We start from the raw sequence: 15,372 nt of genomic DNA on the forward strand, positions 1-15,372 counted from the left end.
TTACTTTTGGCATCAACAGTTTAAAGGCTTCAAAATCATTTACAAATTTCGAATTATCACAAACAAATGCCATCCATTTTGTTTTTGTATCTATTAATAATGGAAAAAATATTTTTTTACTAACACCTATTTACACCATAGCCTTTTACATTTGTATTTGATTTTGGAGTTTTTAAATTGTCAAATAGAAAGTAATTTACGACTTGAATTAAATGCAAAGACAAACATCAAGTATTATAGTTTATTCATATTTCTAAAAGAAAACCTTAATTTTATACATGCCTGCCCTTATAAAAAAAAGTTTGTTTTTTTTTTCATGTGTAATATTTTAATACCTGGAAAAACATTTATATTTGAAAATCCTCTTTTATGATTTTCATATTTGAAAATTTAAAGTTCCTCTGTGTGTTTGATTTAAGTATAAAAGTATAAAAACTAAAAAAAATAGTAAAAATTCAGGGAAGGATTTATTGCTAACTGTGTGATAAACACAAAACTCCTATTAAATCTTTTTCTTGTTTCATAGATGTCCATTTTACTTATATTCAAGCAATAGGCTTTCAAATTTCCCTATAAAAAGTTAATGTTCACTTACAAAATTATTTCATGGGCAGACAACCATTTATAATAATCTTAGATTTCTTCATTTTCTTTGAAAGCCTATTTTTTTTTTTGTATTGACCAAATATTTTGAAATGGTTTTTATGGGTTCATTGACTATATAGATTTATATACAATGAGGTGTTTTTTAAACACATCTTTGATTTACACCGTTAATCGAAAACGTTTGCACATATTAGTTATAGTGCAAATAAACTCTAATTTTTTTATTTTTCTTTTATTCAAAAAGTTACTGACCCTTTTAAATATTTTACAGTCTCATTGCATATTCCCATCTTTGTTCATAATCCTGAACTTGAAGGTTCTGTACAAGATGTATTTTGTAGCGAAACATGTCCATTTCATGTAACATTCGTTTTGGTTTTTCTTCATTATTGTAGTGAAATTCGAAAATTGAAATATTGAATTTCAAGTGAACCTAATGGTATTTACTGAATTGTCGCAGTAATGAAAATATTCAAAATTTATGAAAACGATAAGATAGAAAATTAATTATTAATGAAAATAGTTTTCAAAAACATTTCAACTGTGTGTGTGTGTGTATATATATATATATACACACCATATTCCCTCTGCTTCACTTATTTGTTATCAAGTAAGATCGTTGACTTACTTGTTGTTTCATCAAATACTTTTGCATACAAAATCCGATCCCGCATTTTTGCTAATTCCTACCCTCTGATGAGAAGGAAAGTATTTCTTTGAAACTCTGCGGATTAAGGACTATCCACTTATTAAGTGTTTCCTTTTCAGATTAAATATGTTTTTAACTCTTTTTCAAAGTGTTTTTTAACATGTTTTATTAACTATTTGCTCATATTATAAGCTCTATCTCCTATTTGGTTTTATCAAGCTTTTACATCTGGCTGAGATAACTTTATAAATATTAATTCTTTAATATTTATAATATACTTTAGTTTTATCATCTTGGATCATTTTGGTAAATTTAATTGTAATTTTTATTATTTATATATATATATATATATATATATAATGTCCTAATAAAATGTATACACTCTTTAAATTATCTCAACTTGCTACATGAATACGCTATATATATAATAGCATGAAGCTAGAGAAAGTTATTCGGTCCATCTTGTTACAATGGTGGCTGTCACACAATCATCTATTTGTACAAAGTACATGTTTTATGTAATAATGTAGTAATATTTAATTGTTACATGACAATTAATTAGGTAAATAACATTGTTTATTGTTGAAATCGATAAAACCCTTAGTTATCATTGTTTTTTAATGTAAACTAAATTTTTTCAGCTGTCAGATTTTGCTATAATAACAAAGAAGAGCCTTCTTTTTAAGGAGGAACGCAAAACTCCAATTTGTTGATTTCCTTCCGAAATTGGCCGATGGAACTCAAAGTACAACTGTACAATGAGGGTTGGTTCCTCGGTGCTATATCTGCTCATAGTGATGTCAAAAAGACAGTTCTAAATACTCTGAAAAAAAGTAAAGGAAAATATTCAAAAACAAAAATGTGTTTTCATGGGTCAGTAACTTTTGGGCCACTCTGTATTATATAAAACACTAAGTTAATTATCATCTTTAATCATATCTTATATCCTGGCAATAAATTTTAACAGTAATGTCGATAATTTTGTTATTTTCTTTGTAGGTAGATTTTTTGTAGTGTCACCGTTTCTTTTGGCTTCATGAAATCTTTGTTTCTATTCATGAAATTTTGGTTTGGTTATTCTGGACTTGAATTTATTTAAAGTAGAAAAGAGTGAATTGATATTTTTTGTGGATATCATTTTAAAATTGTTACCAAAACAAATGTGTCTGGTAAAAACTTCTATGAAAAAATATGCTCTTGTTATTTAAAATGTTCGTCTTTACTCACCTGATTCGACGGATTTTTTTTAGATTTCAAATATATTTTTTGTAGAAACGTTACACCATGTTGGATATTTTTGATATTTAGCAATAAGTCCCATATTTACTGCTTTAATATGTGAAAGATCTCTTGAAAAATAGATTTTGCAAAGATTTGTCACTCAAGTATTGTCTTCGATTGTTTGTTTTTGTTCATAATTTCTTTCACTATTCCATTTTTTTTGCATTGCTACCAACCTTCATTAATACCCATATAGTTGCATACCAGCAATCCTTCAAGCAAATCACCTCTCTCTTTTATAATATATTTAATTTGGTTGATATCTTTGAAAATTTTTAAGATTTAATCTTATTGGTCGAGATATGGGATCTTGATGGAGTTTGCGGATGTCCTTTGGTTAGTATTTATGGAAAAATTCATCTTGATTCCCTCTTCCTACAATATATGCATGTATTTTCTCTGTAAGGCTGGGAGTGGAGGGCTGATTGGAAGTCCAGACATTCGCCTGTTTCTTGGTACACTTTATGCAATGTATGTTTACACATTATATATAAAGTGATTTATATACTGCTTGTTCCGCACAAAGGTTCACTGGAGCCCACAACCATGTAACACTCGCTTCCTTTATTTTATCCTTTAGTCCTCACATTCCAGGAGCAATGTTTCCTGACAAAGATGAAAGAACTGTTTTCTAGATCAGAATCTACTCCATCTGATACTAATCATTAACAAGTTTTTGAACTTGAAGTAGTTTTTTTTTTTTTTTTTTAGCTCCTTCTACTAAGTGGCTTCATGCCTTGTCTGGAGTGATTTTCATATAAAAACAAAAGTGATAAAGCATATGAAGCTTCTGAAAATAGATTCCTGCATAGATAATTGTACTTATTTGGGAGCTGAAGAGTTCTTATTTAAACCAGATAGTCTACAACAGGGGGGGATAATTCGTGATGTTACTTTATTATACAAATAGAAAAAAAAAAACGTTAATCACTTTCTTTGAAGTTTTTAAATTCCAACCTGTCTGCATTTTTTATATATTTTTTTATTGATTTACATTTGTATGCCGACTAATATTTAGATAACCAATAAAATAAATATAATTTACTAATAATAAACGTTATATAAAAAACAAAAATTCTAATTCTATAGCATTTGATAACTCGTGAATTAAAACTTATAAAGAAGTAATTATCTCTATTAATGCATTGAAAGAGGAGTATAGTTATTTAAAGAATATTTTTTTGATCTCGGATATGAAAAGCATTCTTAAAATCACCCAGTTTCATCATTTTCTTTTTGCATCTAATTTTATGCAATATACAACCGTTTTATTTGGTTGTTGTACATTTATTTTTCATTTAAGTTCTGCGGTTAAATAATGGACTATAGAAAGGGTAGGGAACTATCTTGATACCCATCTGGGTCAAATAGTCTGTGACGAAGATGGGGCACCCTTGAGACACTCTTCGGGCAAATCTTCTGCATCTTGAGTACCTCACAAATAATTATGTGTACAGTTCCCACACTGACATCAAACTGTGCACTTCTTGTCTTTAGACACATGACAATCCTTCTCCATGAAATTCTTTATTTGGCCAATCAACTCTGGTGATATGACTTCCTTAATCCTCTCATCATCTCTCTCAGAGTCTCTGCCTTCCTTGAATCTCTTATGCCACTCAAAAACTGATGCTCGATTCAAAAGCAGTCTGAAGCATTCCATATGTTTCCATAGCATTTTTTCCAAGTTTAAAACAGAATTTTATTGTGTATTATTCTTCTAAAGTGTCCTCACATCCAGATTGCATTTTTGAAATTCATCAGCTGTGACAACCAAAAATACAATCTTGCTTTAGTAGGATGTATTCCAATTCTTGCTGTAGCTGTTCAATTAAATCTGAAATCATAAAAATTGGCCAGTCATCTCATATAGCAATATATACTGAATAGCAATAACTGAATTTTCAAGTGTCTATGACAATTTTAAATATCTGTACAAAAATTTCTGGAAACTTATTGAAGAAATTTCATAAATAAAAATAATTCTCAGCATTAAATGATCTAATGAAGATGATTAAATAAAACAAACAAGTATTTTAACATTGATTCTTCTATTTCTGAAATAAGTTAAATCATTTATGAATATTAAAACCAACAAATATTTAAAAATGATTGAACACTTTGTAACACTTTTTGCCTGGATGTGGCATATTGCATAAAGCAGTGACCTTCAATTTTTTTATAGGATAGAAAACTCCACATACAATTTTTTTATTTCTTTTATTGCACCCTTTTGAATTGAATTAGCGATTATCGTTCTTAGCAAATGTAGAGTTCAATAAATTGATGAAGAATTGCATCCAGAAACTAGGAGACTGTTGTTCTTTTACTGTGGAAGTCCAAAGTTGCTGTCGAGATTCAAATAAATTTAATTACACAAACAGAAAAGGATTAAAGTTTTTAAATTTAGAAAAAATACTTTCCAAAATTTCTGGATTAAAAAAAATGGATTTTTTAAAAAAGTTAATTAGATATGATTTTTAATACATATTTTTGTGGACTATTATTTTTTATTAAGATTAACAAACTAATGTATGTTTGTATCCATCCAGTTAAAAAGAATTTAATTTCTCTCTCAAAAATGCGTTTTTTTTCCACATGATTTTCTTTTCATAAGGGGTGGGGAATGGTAAGATTTCTTTTTTGTTGTTGTTTCTTTTACATTATTTAAAATAGTGTTATAATTTAAAAACCGAAACAATTATTTTCCTAACTTTTATTAACCATGATGTTGTCATATATAATAGTTAATACTTTATGTGCACATGGGGTGTGCAATTCTTGTACGTATCGAGTTTTTAAAATCAATTCTAGAGTTGGAATTTTGCAGCTACCTCTTTTCTAAGATAAAGAGTCAGTAATTTTTGTCATAGTTGAGAATCAGTATTTATTTATTTATTTTTTTGACATCAATCTGGAATCAGAATGTAGTATTTGAGGAGGTGAGATCCTTCTTGATTGGAGAAATTTTAATTTTTGTTCCATCAAGAATACCCCCCCCCCCTTTTTTTTCTTTTTTAAGGAGGGGAGGAGTCTGGATATCTCTCACTTAAAAAACTGACCTTGTCTCTAACCTTACCCTTGTGGGGAAGCAAGTAAACAGGGCTTGCTGGCTAAATTTCTACTTTTAAGGTTAGAAGTTGACAATATTTATAGAGGTCATAGTTTTTAAAATCATCTTTAAAGTCAGATTTGTTTCCATCCCATCTTTAAACGATGATTAGGATTTGTATGAGTAAATGAACTAATCGAAAATGTGGTTATAAAATAGGTTATAAATTAAATCATAAAATAGGTTTATAAAATAGGTTATAAATTAAATCATAAAATAGGTTTATAAAATAGGTTATAAATTAAATCATAAAATAGGTTTATAAAATAGGTTATAAATTAAATCATAAAATAGGTTTATAAAATAGGTTATAAATTAAATCATAAAATAGGTTTATAAAATAGGTTATAAATTAAATCATAAAATAGGTTTATAAAATAGGTTATAAATTAAATCATAAAATAGGTTTATAAAATAGGTTATAAATTAAATCATAAAATAGGTTTATAAAATAGGTTATAAATTAAATCATAAAATAGGTTATAAATTAAATCATAAAATTAGGTTCATAAAATAGGTTATAAAATAGGTTTATAAAATAGATAAAATGGAAAGTTCTTGGCTATTCTGATTATCCTTAATATTTTATCTTTCAAAATTTATTTAATTTTTTGTAAAGATGGGGGCGATTTTTGAGATTTTTTTTTATAATAAGAGGGTGGCATACTCATCACTAAATAACACTTTAATTCATTTATTGCATGTTATTCATAAGGACATTCCATTTTCAGATTTTTCTCTTTTGTTTTTCCATAATGGACTCTTCCATTCCATTATTTTACTTCCATACTCTCTTCCTCATCATTAAGTACATTCTCTTTCATTCATTTCTCTTCAATAATGCAGAAACCCAAGTTAAAGTGACAAAAATTGGTGCTTGTTAAGATCGTCAACAATGCAATTTTTTTAATACGCCCTTTTAAGCAAGTACAATATTATATACTTAATTGTCATGTAGAAAATAGTAATATATCCAAAAATTATGATAATTCATAGAGTAGAACAACTGCTATTGTGTTTTTAGTAAAACAAAAGTCTATCACTATAGGCAACAAATATTGCAGCCATGACACAAGTAATTTTCTAAGTTTTGTCCACTGCTTCGTAAAGAAAAAAAATGATTTTAATCAATTTTCCATAAAAATTACTAAATAGATTTCTACTCAATGATTTTTCATAATTTTTGGATATATTACTATTATGGGGATGATAATTAAGTATGTAATATTGTTTTTTCTTAAAACAACATATTAAAAAAATTGATCTGTCAGCTGTATGTTAACAAGCATGCAAAAATTAAATTATTTACAATCAGAAGAAAGTGAAACCAATGTCATTGGTGACTCATTGCTCTGAAGATCTCGTAGTTTGTTGTGTCTCCTTAAAACATTGTTGGAAAAAATATATTTGTCATTTTTGAAAGTAATATTTTATTTAACTAAAATAAAAAAAGAAAAGTTTTTTTTTCTGCAAAAATATGTTAACCTGGTTCAAATTTAAATTCTATGAAGCTTTTATTCTTTTGAAAATCAATTTGTAAAATTTAAAAATTTGTATTAAAAAGAAATAAAAAGAAGGAATTTATTGAATGAAAACTGACTGAATAATTTCTAAGTGTCTATCCCTGTATCAAAGGTATGGACGGGGAATGTCATTCATATGCCTTGAACACTGACAATATATCGGCTAGTATGTAAATCTTTCATTTAAAGTGTTCCATTATGTAGTAGATATTATACGTTCACTATATTTGAAAGTTTGTGGCTTCAAAAGGCCAAGTAAATATTCTTAAAGGAAAAAAAATTAGTTGTTCTCAACAATTCTGGTTTCTTGACCAGAATTAACTTTATATTGAAAAAGAAAAATATATATGATGTACATAGCTCTAATGAAATGGAAATATATTCCAAAAAATAATGTAAATTGATCAAATAGTTTTATTTTTATAAAGAAAATCATTTTTAAACTATTAACGGGATTTTATAGGAATTACAACATAAATCTTGAAATTTGAATTATCTCCCTTTGTTTTTTATTTTATTTATTTAATTTTTTTTTTTTAGATTGTTTGAAAATCACTATTCTATTACCTTTAAAATTTTGATTTTCTTATTTAAATCTAAAACTACTAGATCAATTTAGGCGATTTTTAGAATATGATTTCATTATGGGTATGTACACCATACAGATTTTTCTTTATTTTTAATATAGAGAAAATTTTGGACAAGAACTCAATTCTTATCAATGGCACATTGCAGACTGACCGGTACTTTAAACTATCAGATTCATCTCAATGTTGAACTGATGTTTTATGAAATCTTTTTCAGTTTGTGAACACACCTTTTCTAGTTGTTCTTAACATAAAAACCATTGTGAACTCCTATAAGTCCTATTTATGAACTTATATATAAATATGCTGCGTAGCTTGTTTTAAAATTTATATTTTTAGCATTTCTTTGCTTTTTCGTTGAAAAGATGTTACGAATTATTACAAAGAGGTTGATATTTACAAACGAATACATAGAACAGTGGCTAAGAAGAGTATGATTTTTATTTGAAAGAAGTGAAAACAGAGTTTGATATTTCTAAAATTTGGACAGTCATAAGCAGGTGGTACATGACCAAGTTGTTAGTGGGAACGTTTCGATTATTGAGACCAGAGTTCATTTTTCCCCATCAAGAGTGCCCCCTTTTCTTTGGGGGGGGGGGGTAGATATCTCTCACATAAAATGCTCATTTCCACCCAATTTTTCATTCTTTAATGGTTGATAAATGGTGATTAGTTTATTAGAATAAGAATGCGTTTACATATCAATAAGGAATCAGAACTCTTGGGTCATCTTTGACTGCGTTTGATCACTTTGACATTTTTTTGCAAACCGTTTTTGTTAATATATTTCTTTAGGTGGTTCTGAGTTAGTTTCAATTCCAAACTTCAAGAGATTGGCTAACACAAAAGAAACAGTTTTCCAAATCATACAGAAACCAAAATTATTTTTTATTATCATTTATTATTATGATATTGATAAGAAATGATAAAATTTACTTTGCTCGTTGCACCTAATTAATAATTAAGAACTCCCAATGCTTGTACTAATGTTTAGTATTCAGAATTGGAATAAAACTATGTACAATTTATTATCATTTATTAAGAATATGGCTTGGATAGGATATCGGGCCATTTATGTGCCCAAGATCTGTTTGAATTCAGTTCTGTTTCAATTTTGAGAGGCTAGTCCTCTTTGTTATATATATATATATACATATATATTTTTTCACCGTTCGGATTACCTTTGAAAGAATCTTCATACAAGCTTCAATGTTATGCCCGGTTCGTTTGTATTATTTTTTACATTTCCCACATTTTTTTCACTCGTTTTTAAACGACATGTACATCTTTGCAATTGATGACTATAATAAATTGCGGTTTCATTTAATGCCATAACCAGCAAATTCTAGCATTGTTACAAATTTTGGCCAAGATCAAAGTGTAGTAACTGTTCTTCGGATGCTGCACTTCCATTTCTTGTTCTCTTTCGGTGGAGAAGCAGTCCTTTACGACTGAGACAATTTTTTATTTTCGTAACTTTTCTCTACATTAAAAAACGACCCTGGTGTCTAACTCTGTCCCGTAGGGAGACATTATAAATAAGTACAAATATAATTTGCTGATCTCTTTCTGTCCTCTGATGAGAAGAATAGCATTCTTTGAAACTCTGCGGAATAAGGATTTTGTAAATTGTTTTTTGGAATATTCAGTTGAACAATAAATTTGATTGTAAATTTCAACTTATAGTTTTAATTTTTTTTTCTCTTATAATAAGCTCTACTTTCTATTGTGTGCATATTGAGCTTTTTTATTTGGTTGGGATTAAATTATATATATAAATATTGGTATTTATATTAGATTGAAGTTTACCATTGCTTATATCAGGTAAACACTGCATCTTTTTGGATTTGTTTATATATATTATAGATCTTGTAAATTTGTTTATTTTTATATATATATATATATATATATATATATATATAGCCTGACAAATTCTCACGAGGATGAAACACGGAAAATTCTGTGTAGCTTAATTAGTGTGTATATTTTCATAACTTATATATATATATATATATAGTTTTTTGGTTCTAAAGTACATTTGAATTAGGTATCAGAAATTAAATGTTCATTTAATGATTTGCTTTGCACAGATATGAGTATTTTTTTTCTCTCAATTTAAATTAATGTAAAATCTTGTATGGTAAATGGCTACTTAAATGCAATTATGTCTTAATTCCTGATGATAGAATTTTTGCAATTCATCATACATATTTATCATGATAAAACAATGCTAATGTATTGGACACTCGGAATAATTACCTGAAAATCTTTCCCAAACAGTTTTTTTTTTAGTGGGGAGAGGGGGAGATATATATTTCATTAAAATTATTTACTTTATTTTTTTTTTTGTAATTTGAAAGATTAACACATTGGTTTATTTAAAAAAAATATCTTATTTTAAATTTTTTTTTTTTGTACAAATTTGTGCAAAGATTATGACCATCATGAGTTGTAGATTAATTAAGTTATTTTTAAAACAATTTACATAAGAATATATATATATATATATATATGTTAGTGTTCAGACAATTAATCGGAATTTAGAATCAGAAAAATCGGACCATTTAGGGAATCATAAAAAAATTCTGCATGTTTTCCAATGCCAATACGATTTTTTTGTCTTTTTTTGATTTTGTTTACAGCAAAATCTTCCATTACTACATTATTAGTAATAATGATGAAATAATAAATATTTATTGATTTTAGACTACCAGTAAAACTAAAATCAATAGATCATCCACCAAAAGTGTATTTTTTTTGTTTAGGAAAACATCTGCTCATTTAACATGTGTTTTTATGGTAATCGAGGAGGGGGAGGGGATAACAACTCTATAGTTAAATATTTAGAAATTTATAAAGAATCTGAAATTGTATTGGTATCAGGAAGTTAGTACGGAATCAGTAATTGTATCGGGAATATTGGAATTGTTCCATCACTATATATATATACATACATATATATATATATATATATATATATATATATATATATATATATATATGCAAAGGTGATTAATATTATGATTTTAGTGAGAGGATGTATTATTAACAGATATTTTTTAAATATTGTCAAAGAATAATAAAAACATTCATATTTTTTAACCAATGGATACACCATTCCACAACCATTTTTTAATAAGAAGCTAAAATTTAGATGTCATTTATTCGTACTTAATGATCAAATATTTTGTGCCATTCAGATTAAACAATAACTAGTAAACATAGTTATTGTTTACTATCTTAAGCAAAACACATCTGTTTCCTTTCTTGATGATAAAAGTAATTAATCATTTTCTTCCAATTCATTTTGAACATCCAACAATCCTATTTTAATTTATTTCCATCAAAGAAAAAAAAGTAAAAGAAAGAAAAATCTCTATGAAATATTTCTTTGATATTTTTGTTCTGTTTTTGACTATATTCTTTGCACTCTGGCTTTGTATTGAACCATTTTTGTGGCTGCTCTCTTTTCCAAACTGGTGAGACTCTTTTAATGTTGCCTTGTTGTTTCTATATATTTGCTTCTTGTGCAAATAGCTAAAAATCTTGCTAACTTTTATATTCGTTTATCATCATTATCCATTACCATGATTTTATATATATATATATATATATATATATATATATATATATATATAATTACCAAAGAAAGAAAGCGAAAGCAAACATAATATCCCGTGTCTTTTTCAACCAACTTCCATGTTCCTATTTACCCCCTCTCCCAATCTGATGCTTTATTGGTGAATCTTTTTATGTTATTTTCTTGAAATTATAAATCTGTCAAAATTATTTGTAAAAAACGAATCCTTTTTTTTTTTTTGGTCAGTTCTTTAAGTTTTTTTTTTTTTTACATAATCGTTCTTGATCATTATTTTTTTCTCCATTTAAATGCAAACGTTCTAAGTTAAACTATTTTTTCTAAAGATTTTTTCAGCATTTTTTTTTTTTTTTTGATACTTTTTGAAATTGCATTTGTTTATACTTGCCGAATATCTAAATCTATTTTTAGTAAAATTAATGTGATGTTTTGATTAGCAAAAAGCAATGTTTCCATGAATTCATAAAACATTTGTTTGAACTGTTTTTTAAAAGACATCCTTTTTTTTTTTTGTATTTTGTTTCTTAAAACAAACTGTCGATTTTTTTAAACTATAAATATTGAAATGGCATTTACAGTGCATGCTCAAAGTAATAAGGTTACCTAAATGTAAGACTGTATAGCTGCAAACGGATAAGGCAATAAAGCAGCCTTGTTTAATAAAGAAAGAAATTATAAATGAACGTTTTAGTTCTTTAATACAACAGAAGCGCATATGAAAATTCATGATTTTCTTTGGTTTACCAGCACAAATGAACCAAAATTCAAACCAGTATAAAACTTTAAAATCACTTTCGAATTTCAAACCGTCATAATATAGTAATTACATTGACCAATTTAATCCATGCATATCTTACACATAAAGTTATCTTATCAGATTTTAAAAGTTGGACCCAAGTAGCATTTAAGCTGACATATCAAACTTGGATTTTGACTATCCAATTTTCATTTGTTATTTGCTGTACCATGCTATCTGCACTAAAAAAAGTACTAAAGTTTATTTAAAAAGTTATATAATCTTGCCTTCTAGAGAACTGAGAAAATTACTTAAAACTGAATTTGGAATCGAAGAAATGTTGCTATGAATGATACAAGGTTCCTTCAATAAGTTTCCAGACTTTTTTGTATGAGCACTTTTATTGATAGTAAACACATGGGAAACTCTAGTCCTCTTCGAAGTAATCTCCTCCGGCTGCAATGTACTTGCTGTATCATTCCAACAACTTCTGGAAGGCCCTGTGGAATTCCTCGTGTGAATATGTCAATAACCCTTGTTACAGCCCTTTCATCTCAAGTGTTTCAATGACAACTTCTATGGTTTTCCTTGAGCTTAAGGAATAACCAAAAGTCACAGGGAGCAAGGTCTGAACTTTAGGGAGGGTGAGGAACTATAATGACTTTGAAGAAGTGTCTTGATGCCCATCTTAATCAAATAGTCTGTGGCAAGGATGGAGTTGTAGACTGGTGTATTTGCACAAATCTTCCACATCTTCAGTTCCTTGTGGATAACTGTGTGTACAGTTGCCACATTAACATCAAACTGTGCACTTATTCTCTATAGACACACGATGGTCCTTATCTATGAAATTCTTTATTTGGCCAATCAACTCTGGTGTTCTGACTTCCTTACTCCTCCCACACCTTTCATCATCCCACACAGACTCCCTGCCTTCCTTGAAGCTCTTATGCCACTCAAAAACTGATGCTTGATCCATGCAAGATGGTTCCAAAGTAGTCTAAAGCATTTTGCACTTTTCTGTGGCATTTTTCTAAGTTTAAAACAGAATTTTATTACGTATCATTCTTCTAAAGTGTCCTCACATCCAGATTGCATTTTTGAAATTCATCAGCTGTGACAGTCTGGCTTTAGTAGTGTGTATTCCAATTCCTGCTCTAGCTGTTCCTGAAATCATAAAAATTGATCAGTCATTTCATAAGATGTATAGCAATAACATACTGAATTTTCAAGAGTCTACGGCAGTTTTAAATACTTTTGCAAAAAAGTCTGGAAAACTTATTTAAGCTACCTTGTACATCTAACATATCAACGTATCTGATGAGATTTTATTAGTTGAACCTGAATAACATTTAAGCTGACATATCAACCATTGATTCTGACTAGCTAATTTTGATTTGTATTGTTATACTTTTTTACAGTTTATTTAAAAAGTTATATAGTTTTTCTTAGACAACAAGTATTATGTAAACATTTTTTAAATATTATTACCAAAAAATCCAATATAAAATTAGTTGTCCCTTACAACTAAAATGTTATACTTTGTATAAGTTAAAAACAATTGCAATAAATAAACATTAAAGGCAAAAATGACTTCCTTGTATCTGAGGAAATATCGATACAACTGTCTAATATATTAAAAAAAAATGTCCAACATGTGTTTATTTTGTGATCATACAAGATTTGAAAGTGATTTTGTAGCCTTTAAACTGGTGAATAGAAAGTAATCTCCCGCATGAATCATAGTTTAAAGGCAAAATTAAAATATTGCGGTTTATTTAACTTCTTAAGATCAAAGCAAACATGAATTTTTGCATTTGTTGTATCAAAGAAGCCAATTGTTTTGAATGAAAGATATTATGCTGCAAGCTATATGATATAGTCCACATACACACTCACGTACCAAATTGTTCTTGTAAATTATAGGAATAAACAATGTGATAAATCGTACCATTTTCAAATTTCAGATTTGGAAAGATAAGTGATAAAGTCTATAAAGATTTTAAAAGAATCAGAATCAGTAATTGTAATGGAATCATAAAAATTATTGGAATCTACTGATTTTTACTTAGCAGATGAAAACAGTAGTCTGAGTAATTGAAATCATACAAATTATCATTCTAAGAATTTTGAAAGGAGAAAGTGTTTGTGTATCTTTTCATAATTGCAGCTTTTTTTTTTTTAGTTTTTTATCATTTTTTTTATTTTTTAGATTTTTAGCATATAATTTTAGATTTTTAAAGATTTGTTTTAGATTTTTAACGTGTGTTCTTTCTTTAGATTTTTAAGATATCTTTTTTTTATTTTTAAGGGTTTTTTAAAAGATTTTAAGCATATTTTGTTTTTAGATTTGAAGGATTTATTTTTAAGATTTTAAGATTTTTTTTTATAGATTTAAATATTTTAGATTTTCTTATGTTAGAATAATTAAAAGAACTGGATATATTACGTTTAATGAGAAAAACAGTTTTTTTTTTGTATTGCTGATGTGATTTTAGAAATGGTAAATAAAAATATATTTTTCTCACAAGATTTATTCTTGATGAGAAGTTATTTTCTATCTTACTATTTCATTTTACAAAAAAAAAAAGAAATTGTTTTCTAACTTCTACTTAATTTCTATTCCTTTTTAACTAACCTAGTTTTGATGATTAACTTTTCAGCACAGTCAATCAAACGCCATATTGGAGCACTTAAAGTACATGCATTCTTACTGACCACATGTTTACATTACTATTAACCTAAGTACTTACATTTTGCTTGTAGATGCCCTATACCTGGATGTGACGGGTCAGGTCATGTGACCGGCAAATATTTAACTCATCGGAGGTATTTTGTCATCCACATGAGCACTCTGTCGTTTGATGATCATGTCTGTACATCTTGCATGCATGTTGTCTCATTTTTTTCATTTTTTTTTTTTTTTTTTTTTTTTTTGCACACCTTATTTTTGATCTTGATTCTGATTGCAAACAGTTACCTCCCCCTTTTCTGGAGTTTTCTTTGACAATTCTTTTCACTTGGATCTGATTTTAGTTGATTAGAATTTCATTTAATTATCTTAAAAGAAAAAAGAACGAAACCTTGAAGTTAGTTTTAACTGATGTGTTGTTTATTTATACATATGTGAACTTATAGATGAATCCACATACTGTTATAAGCTATATATATATATATATATATATATATATATATATATACAGACACACACACACTGTGATGTTTGTGGGAAAGAACCCCAGCAAAGTGCTCGATGCTAAAGAAAAACTCAATATAAATT

General features: G+C 27.6%; 1 protein-coding gene across 7 annotated transcripts in view; it reads left to right on the forward strand.

Moving 5' to 3' along the window:
• Positions 1-15,372, forward strand: part of LOC145245773 (uncharacterized) — a 723,444-nt gene that overhangs the window by 671,321 nt on the left and 36,751 nt on the right. For 5 of the 7 annotated variants that reach the window (XM_080107384.1, XM_080107381.1, XM_080107382.1 and 2 more), the window contains one exon: positions 14,859-14,921. The exons of the other annotated variants lie outside the window; for them this stretch is intronic. In XM_080107384.1, the coding sequence (XP_079963510.1) occupies positions 14,859-14,921 (63 nt within the window). The remainder of the gene's footprint in view (positions 1-14,858; positions 14,922-15,372) is intronic. 7 annotated transcript variants of the gene reach the window in all.

This window comes from Euprymna scolopes, chromosome 23, assembly GCF_053919585.1.
Source record: "Euprymna scolopes isolate OS-2025 chromosome 23, ASM5391958v1, whole genome shotgun sequence".
Classification (NCBI taxonomy): domain Eukaryota; kingdom Metazoa; phylum Mollusca; class Cephalopoda; order Sepiida; family Sepiolidae; genus Euprymna; species Euprymna scolopes.